At 34.6% G+C, this 9499-nt stretch overlaps 1 protein-coding gene across 3 annotated transcripts; it reads right to left on the reverse strand.

Annotated features, from left to right (window-relative positions):
* Window positions 1-1954: 1954 nt before the first annotated feature.
* LOC127809514 (agamous-like MADS-box protein MADS2) lies at window positions 1955-8388 on the reverse strand. Of its 3 annotated transcripts, XM_052348359.1 has the most exons (9): window positions 8312-8374; window positions 7783-8190; window positions 3524-3602; window positions 3332-3396; window positions 3097-3196; window positions 2907-2951; window positions 2785-2826; window positions 2527-2684; window positions 1955-2405 (listed from the first exon to the last, which is right to left on the reverse strand). In XM_052348359.1, exons 2-9 carry the CDS (start codon window positions 7965-7967, stop codon window positions 2321-2323), a joined length of 759 nt encoding a protein of 252 aa, XP_052204319.1. In that variant the 5' UTR covers window positions 7968-8190; window positions 8312-8374; the 3' UTR covers window positions 1955-2320. The 3 variants fall into 3 exon arrangements, with proteins under 3 accessions (XP_052204319.1, XP_052204318.1, XP_052204320.1); XM_052348358.1 differs by having other exon boundaries at window positions 7783-8388; XM_052348360.1 differs by having other exon boundaries at window positions 2907-2948; window positions 7783-8385.
* Window positions 8389-9499: the final 1111 nt, after the last annotated feature.

Below are 9499 nucleotides of genomic sequence, written 5' to 3' on the forward strand. Positions count from 1 at the left end.
TTCGATTCTACCTTTATCTAGAATTGTGCAACTGTCTGTATTTATCTGACAAGTCAAATCTTGAACTTTTATTTACGGAGAACTTGTCTGTACACCTATGTCAGGTCTAGATAAACCGCGGGTATTAGAAAATGGGAGATAATTTGGGCCAAAAGCCATCTATATGATAGAGATCCTGAATTGAATTCTTACGTTACAAAAAATAAATCTAAAAAATGAAAAATTAAGTCAATTCATTTAGAAGACTAACATAAGTCGTTGCTTTAACTAACATTTATAAGATGTCTATTTTTCGTCTAATTATTACTCTTTTGAGTTCGACGACCGAAAGAAGGGGTGGAGATTACCATCGCACCAAACAAAAGCAAAATATTTTACAAAGTGATCGACGAGGAACCATTTAAAGACATAAAAAGAAAACTTAAACTCAGCATTGGAGTAAAAGAAGCTACTTTTACTATAAGTGTCCACTGATTGAAGACTGCATTTGCATGCTAAGTGAAAGTAGTAGGAATCTGATTACCTTGCCAAAAAAGAAATAGAGGAATATGATTCTTACCCTTAATAGGGAACATTGGAACATTAATTTGAAATCAATCAGATATTCTCCTTTCTATTTAGATCATGCCAAAATCAGCTGATAGGTGTTCGTTGGATTTAACTATTAACAATAATAGAAAACAAGACAATATATGCTGCTAATGCCATGACAGTGAAAATGACTGATAAAAGCATAGACATATGCCCCCAGTGCCAGTGGTCCATACCCAGAATGGAAACAGGTTTTTTTATCTTAATCTTCGAGTTGATTGAGAATTTTTTGGTATTTTATTATTCTACATTTGGAGATAGAAAACCCCAAAGGTTTTGGCCTAAGTGGTCCAGCTTCTAAACAGTACTATAGCTAGTCCAAGTTTACTGTCGTGTTGCAATAGTTTACAATCCACAAGGAAAGGTACAATCATGGGGACCATTATGTAAACCCAGTCCCAATGGGTTTGTTATTTGCCCATGTACAAGGTTTAAGCAGCAGGGGACCATGTACCACAAATCTAGAGGGTATGGGAGAGGCATGCCCATCCGTGTAAATGACCTAATCTTTTTAATTATGTTTTTGCTAATGTCGAGGACAGAAATATTGGCATTTTTGAAGAGATTGATGTTGTGAAATACGTGAAGTATTCAAAAGTCCAGATCCCACCTTCCCCCGACGCTCAAGAAAAGATTAGCATTGCGATTGTTACCATTAATATAGTTAGGCAACCTTAAAATGTACCGACCACATGTGTGTAGCTTAGTTGTTAAGCTACAATCTACAGGGGAATCCAAAGTTTTGTCTTTTTTATTTCCTTTACCTAGCTAGGATTATTCTAAGATGGCATTTTATGGCTTGGCCCAGTTTGGTAGGTCTGGCACTTTCTTTTTGGGGGAAGGGAATGTCAAGTATTAACTTATTTTCAATTTTTAATAAATATTTAGGCTTATTTAACGCTACCCATGTCGACGTATAATTGTTCTCAAAAAATAATACCAAAAAATTCGATTTAGTTTAATTTAAAAAGATCCGAATTTTGAAACAAAGATGAATTTAATTAAAATATTAATTTCAAATCGATAAATTTCACGATGGTATTGTTATGCTTGTGAACTAATTTGTAACGATATACAAACTATTAATAGTGGGTTTTTTTTTTTCTTAATTTTATAATCGAAGAGTTATTTTTTAGCTGTTAATACATGTATTACTAGTATTGCCACTAAATGTGTGGCACATTGGGTCAGGACATATAGTCCAGACTGGATATTTGGATTGTTAATCCTTGGAATTAAGAGGGAGATTAAGCTTAAATTTGTTTATAAGCTTGTGCTTAATGTGATCATGCATGACCGTTAAGAGATGATCCCCTATCTAATATGAGATCATTTTTTGTTTAATTAAACAAATCACATGCGATTCATCAATATTACAGAGTTCAAGTAAGGGCCCAGTTTGAAATATAAAAGGCCCAATTACAACTTGGGCCAATCCATGATCTAACTCTGTCATGGACTGGACTGTTCATCATGATTTACATATTAAAGTTTCAAATTAAGAAGCTTATCCAAGAGGTCCCTCAACTCCACTAATGAAGGTGCCATATAAGTTCTGTTACATGTATGCCTTGGTCCAGCAAGGGATTCAACTATAATAAGTAAGCTGCTGCTCTTCATTATTACAGGAGGCTGCATACATACTTATATATATATATGTAGAGAGAGAGAAGCAAAATGCTTCCATCTTACCTTATAAACATATTTATTTATTGAAGAAATGCAAGACTCAGAGCATCCACTCAGGAACCAATCCATTCATGTTTTGTTCATGAGTTGCAGCAGTACTCATCTGGTTTGATACTTCAGGGTACCTGCAAAAATTCAAACCCCTCGTTATCATCATCATCCCTGCTTTAAAGTAAAATCAGTACATGGATTTGCAAGTTAAACAGTAGAGAATATATGATTTAAGTTGAGGGTTTATTTAATTACCCTATTTGCAAAGTGGGATTGCAATCAAAAGGGTGGAAGAAGGCCTGAGAATGAGGGTGGTGGTGGTGGTGGTGGTGGTTGAAGGAACTGTTCCCTTGCTCGCCGCCGCCGCCGCCCCAGGATGATTGCAGCTGATTCTCTCTGTAAATCTCATCCAGCTGCCACCCACAACACACAATGAATAACAAACCATTATTCATGGCAATATTGTTTGCAAATAAGTGTCCATAATCAAAGTATAATAAAATGTTAAAATACCTTTCTCTCTAGAGCTTTGTTAGCCTCAATCCACATCTTTTCCTGCAGTTGAAGAATATATCATGAGGTGGAAGCACATAGAAGCCAAATGGAAAAGACCTTAAATTTCTAGAATCAAATACCTTGTTTTGAAGATCACAGAGCTGATCAAGCATAGACTGGGTCTGCTAATTATATACATCATGAGAATAATTGTCAAAATCATGAATCCCAGTAACAACTCAAATGTGGAAACAAAACAAAATACAGTGTGCTTAATTAGTTGGGATTAGAAAATGGTGTTCCGGGAAGTAAAGCCTCGATGTTCATTACCTTTGTTGACCTAATTTGCTTCAATGAAGTCTCTAGTTGATGCTCAAGATGCTCAAGATCCTTCAGGTTTAGAGGGCCAAGGTCTTCGCCAAGAAGGTGCCTAGACATCATGAATAGGACTGTGAGTGAGAACAGTTAAAGAAACAAGTTAGCTTTGCAAATGAAGGGGAATATTGGATTAGCATTTGAAAGGCAGAATTAAGAGTGCTGTGGTGTTTGCTGAAATCAACTTTACCTTTGACAATGTTGCAGTTCTTCATATTTAGCTTTCAGTTTCAAGTACTCTCTGTAGCTATTTTGCTGTAGTGCATGAACAAGTGAAATATTAAAAGAAATTCAAGCATATGAATTAGTCACAATACACACACACACACGTGTGTGTGCTAATTATAATAAACCAATAGAAAGATGATGATTAATGAGCTACCTCCATCTCTTTGGCTGATCGGTTATCTTCCAATGTGCCATAGCTGCATTTTTGGTACCTTTCAAGTGTTTTGAGCATACTGAGATGAGGGCAACATTGGAACAAGGTTTCATTAGGTAGATGAAGGCTCATATAAGACGCATGAACTATTGGCATCAAAACCATGTACAACAAAAGACAAAGATCTAACAAATAAACACATGAATACTAGGTTTCCATATGAGGAATATATATTTAGATATATGAACTAAAATGGAAAGCAACCAGTCTATCCTTCGGCCAAAGTAGTGTTTGTCGTATACCAAGACACAACAATAACAAATGCAAGTAGATATTGGGACAATGAACTACCTAACCAAAAAAATAATATGGGACATGGTTTGCCTTAAATCCATAATCTTTGAATTCAATACGAAGTAAATGGGAGAGATGGTTTTTGTAACCCAATCAGATTCTTAAATAACATACCATTTCAGTCTAACACTACATCTATGCATAGTGCTTCATTACCTAGTGAATGTGCATTATTGATATTGTTTTAACCCCAACACTTTATTACTTGACATGTGGCCAACGCTTGCTATCTTAGTCGTCACACATTTCTTATCGATCTATGTGGATGTATGGGCAGAAGATAAGATTGCCCCTTCCTCAATGATCAAAAGACACTGTTATGATTAACAGAATTAAGAGATAGGAGATAGTAAAAAATAACTAAAGTTGTTTCAACTGCAATTATTACAGTTACAGTAATTTGTTACAAATTACTGTAATTGTAATAAGCTGTTAGTAAAATCTAGTACAATATAATAAGTTGTCAGTAAAATCTGTTATAATATAACCAATTTAACTACTGTGGATAACAATATATAATTAAGGCTATGCCACTTTGTATCAGAACATTATGAATGAATTAATTTTAAGTTCTCTTATTTTCTCTCTATTCATTCTCTATTTTCTCCCTAAATTCTTCTCATCTCTCTCTCTCTCTCTCTCTTCTTTCACAATTGCCAATTAGAAACCCTAGATTTGAAACCAAGGGTCTTGATAGACACAAAAACCATAATTATTCCCATAAATAGCTAGGTCCCGATTAATTAGAGATTCTATTCCAATCTTAATCTATTTGATTTAGAAGGTATATTCCCAATCATATCAAATTGGAGTTGGATACAATATGAAAGTCCAACAACCAAGAGGTATCAAGCTTGTGAATGTTAAGCTGTTGCTAGGGTTGGCAAGATGATTCTAAGCTAGTCCAAGGCTATTTAGTTATCGGGCTGGTTTCAAAGAATCCTCAGTTGTTTTTCAATCAAGGTCAAGAAGGGGATGGTATTTAGCATCCCCAAACCCATCCTGGCCTGACTTGCTTGTTGTTTATTTCTATATGTTTTCTTATTTACTTTTGGCAATAGCGCACAATGTTGTGTTTGTTCATCTCTTGTAATGAATTTTGGAACAAGAAATATCTGGACACAATCAATTTCATCAAGTTGATTAGCCTAATTGTACTGTTGACAATTTTTTATTTTTTTTCATGTTTTAGGTTTTGGGATTGAGTTCCAGTTTGGGAATCACTGCTTGCTAGGGTGGGGGATAAGGTGAAATCCCTTGCCTCGCTAGGGTACAAGACGAGGTATTAGGGTTCGAGGGTTTGAAAGGAGGCAAGGCAAGCCCGCCTTGCCCCACTCCGTTGCCAACACTACTTGTTGCCTACTTATGGGAGATCTCTTAAATGATATCTCCATTTGTATCTATAAATATTTCATGCATTCAACTCTTTGTTCTTATCTTTCTATTTTTTGATGGTTGTGTGTCTATATTATTTTTTCCTCTGCAGAATTATGTATCGAAAGGCTCTTCTTGGGAGAACCATAGGCAATCCTTTGCTTGTTTTGTACATCTGACTTGAGATTAATCTAGCTCACAAGTTGACTCAACCATGACAACAATACTCCTCCATTAATTGATTCATGTCTTGAGGATGCAAGATTCTGCATCATCAATTACATAGTTATTGATGTGTTTTGTGAGATTGGGATATATTGAAATTTTGGAGTTAGAAAGTATTTCCTCTTTACGTAAACCTACTATTTACACATTAAACTTATGATTCTCTTTCACCCTTAAATGTAAGCACATTGCTGACTAGACTGTTTTTCAGGCTAAGAAAGCCAAGCCAAACGGGCTGGCCTGTTTAGTCCCAATTTCTTCTAAGTTTTTCTTACTTGAATTACAAAGTATTTAACTTTTTAGTTAAAAACAATTTTTTAGCAAGGGAATATGTTGCACTTGCACCCTAGTTGCCCTAGGATGTAGCCCCTGCAAGAGGCTGTCCCCATGCCCCAATGGGTCGTGGGCCAGATCTTTAACATGCCCCAATGTCTGCTTATCAAAGGAGATTATATGGAGACGATGGAAGAGCAATTAGCTAGATAGACTTGTTCTGTACTGGGAAAATTTTAAAATTATGTAATAAATTAAATTAAAAATTAAGACTTCATCAGTCAACCCATCATTGAATAGGTTTTTGTTTTGTGGTGGTGGTGTCAAAAAGGGGCACAAAATTCTTGGAGATTATCTTGTCAATCAGAAAGGCCTCATATGAAATGTCGACAGATCATGCATATGCTAGCTATAGTACCATCAAAACATCAAAAGGATTAATTTACAACTCTCAAAGTAATTGAATGATGTGACAAATTAGAAGATTAAGCTTGCTTTTACGGATCAATTGATGCTTCTCTTCAACAATTATTCATAGTCATGTTGCCTTTCTAATAAGTTTTGCCATGGTACGTACTTGTTGTAAGTTGTTTAATTTAATTTAATGCAAGTTAACAAAATTGTACATAATTTTCATGTAAAATTGTCTTACTCACTTGTAATTTCTATAATGTTGAGCAAGAAATTTTTTTATTTAAAATAAAAATAATCGATACAAGTGATTCCTTTTCTTTGAGCTTAGGTATTTTGATAAATTGACGATAATAGATTAATATGGTAATAAAATATTATTTAGTTAATTATATAAGTTCACTCTAATTATGTAAAGCTAGAAATAATATATATATATGTATAGTCTCGTTTAAAGAACATATTAAAAATAAAGATAATAATATAAAGAATATTTTTTTTCTTTTTCTACAAGAACACTAATATTGGTATCGAAGAATATGCCGTGGATGAAGGGTGAAATCCCCTCTTTACCGCTTATTTCGACACACTTGATCGACACTAAATTTAGTATTCTTAAATAAATCGATAAGCAACAATTTATACATTCTTGGCCATTAATCAATTGGATATCAATCACTTAGTTGAATACAATCAAACAAAATTTTCTCTTTCTGATAATTTTTAAGATAACAATTGCACCTTAAATTACATTGTTATATAAAAATCCACCACAAACCATTTTCCTCAAGTTTCTCTAGTTTTACTTCAGCCAAACATTGCAGCTCTCTCTCTCTCTCTCTCTCTCTCTCTCTCACACACACACACACACACACACACATTGAATAAAATCGAGTCAAGATCATGGGATATATCTATAGTTAAACTCCAAAAAACCCTCAAGTATTTCAGTGTCACCCATTTAAATTAAGCGACAAAAGCGACGGAAAAAGTTGAGAGTCATTAAGGGCACACAGCATGGACCAGAAACTGGAGGAACCCTAAACCTGACCGTACGTGGAAAAAAGGAGATCATCGGGTAATGCTTCTGTTTGTTTCTGCCTTTTGATAGAATCTACAGAGGATGATGATGATGGAGTACGTACTTGAAAAAAGAGGACTAGCTTCCAATAAAACATACGCACACACACATATATAAATATTATGGGTTGCTAGGAAGATCCAATATGGGAAAATCAGATAAATTAAGCTGAATGGATCAAATCATAGAAAACATGCAACTGAGAGACGGTAAAAAGAACAACAACGTTAACAAAATGATGGAACCTGAACAAGGGTTCCACCCAAAACTAAAAGAGCTCAGGATACTTCTTTTGAAAAGCGAAATTGAGATCAAACTGAACCTATCGAACTAAAGAAAACATATACTCGGATATATAGTGGTACAAAACACATCCCCAACAAGGAACTACAAAGTAAAGAGACGCAAATCTTGATGAAGAAAGAAGATGCATATATATATATATATCATGAAAGCAAAGAAAACCCATCTAAATAACACAGCAGAGGAATTAAGAAGAAAAAACCATAGATCATTTAAGAGAGATCGAGAGAGAGAGTACTTGTTGATGCTAGAGAACTCATAGAGCTTGCCACGGTTGGAGAAGATGATGAGAGCAACCTCGGCATCGCACAGAACAGAGAGCTCGTAAGCCTTCTTGAGCAACCCATTCCTCCTCTTTGCGAACGTCACCTGCCTGTTTATCTTGTTCTCTATCCTCTTCAGCTCCACTCTTCCCCTCCCCATTTCCCCTCTCTTCCCCCTCTTTCCCTTTTATATATAATAATGGTAATAATAATAGTAATTGACAATTCCTCTTGCAACTTTCTCAGTTCTTTCTTTCTTGTTTTTGTTTTGTTTTGTTTCTTCCCTGATCAGCTTCTTCTCCTCTCTCCTTTTGCTTAGAGGGTACGCAATGTAACCAAAAGGGTGAAAGACAAGAGACGGACGCTGCAAACCCTACACATATCTAGAGATAAAGATAAAGATGGAAAGCTGTGACTATACGTACATAAACATACATATATATATATGGATATATAGATATAGAGAGAGAAAGAGAAGAAGATCTAGAAAGAGAAGAGAGAGACTTCTGGGTCTGGGCTTGGCTCACTTCTTCTTCTTCTTCTCCAACTTGGGATTCTCTGTTTTATCCTAAAGATTATCATCAGCTCCACTTCCAAGTTACCAACCTTAAATGGGATTCTAGGGTTCTTGTTTCTTTTGCCTTGGGCATTCAGAAATTTCCTCCCCCACGTTCGACAGAGGCGCGTTTATTACACGAACTGAGGAACTGCCGTCCGATTGGAAGGGTTCGGCAAACGCGCTTCCAGCCGTAAAATCGAAATGTCGTGGCAACCTTAGAAACTGGCTGTCAACGTTTCGGCCCCTCAGTGGCTTAACATTCCCATGTTACGTTAACGGACAATTTCAACTCTAGGGTCCTATCAATCCTTTCCCTTTTTTTTTTTTTTCCTTTAAAAAGACAATGCTAAAAAAACGAGTCCGTCACCCTAATTCTATTAAGGGAGGCAATAATGAACTCTACCCCCTTGTACTATGATATGAGTATACTTGTCTCAAAAAAATTATGTTTAAAATTTAGTTTGACCCTACGAATAAATACAAGTAATTGTATAATTTTTTATATCATAAATTAAAATTTTACACTTATAATTTACTTTCTCTATCAAAATTAAGGGTACGAGCAAAGGGAGTTATGCAAGAATAGTCATCCCAAATAATTATATAGTCTTATATATATAAAGACAGCATTAACTTTATAATTTTTTGGTATCCCAAACTTTCGAACGCATAGATTGTTTGTATTATCTTGAGAAATTTATTCTTTTCATAGTTAGGTATTTTGTTTTATAACATATATATATACATACTTAATGATAATAATTATCGCTTAATATTTATAATAAGGAAAGGGGGACAAGTTTAATTATATTTAAGTGTTTGGATGATATATATATATATTTTTATGCATATGTTTTAAAATTGTATGTTAAAATATAGGAACAAAGCATGTGAAATAGGATTGGTCCGATTTAGTTCTGACCCTATAATTGGTTTAGTTTTCAGTATTCAAAATTCTTAAGAATTTTAATTTCGATCCAATTTGGTTTCAAACCAAATAAATACCCCTAAAATCAAGAGCTTTATTTCTTTAAAAGCAAAAATAATATTAATTTAAAAGAACTTTCTATTTTTAGTTGATTTGTACGTACATATATATACCCAATTAGGTTACTATTTATATTAATTGTATG

The sequence above is a fragment of the Diospyros lotus genome, chromosome 9, assembly GCF_014633365.1.
Source record: "Diospyros lotus cultivar Yz01 chromosome 9, ASM1463336v1, whole genome shotgun sequence".
Classification (NCBI taxonomy): Eukaryota; Viridiplantae; Streptophyta; class Magnoliopsida; order Ericales; family Ebenaceae; genus Diospyros; species Diospyros lotus.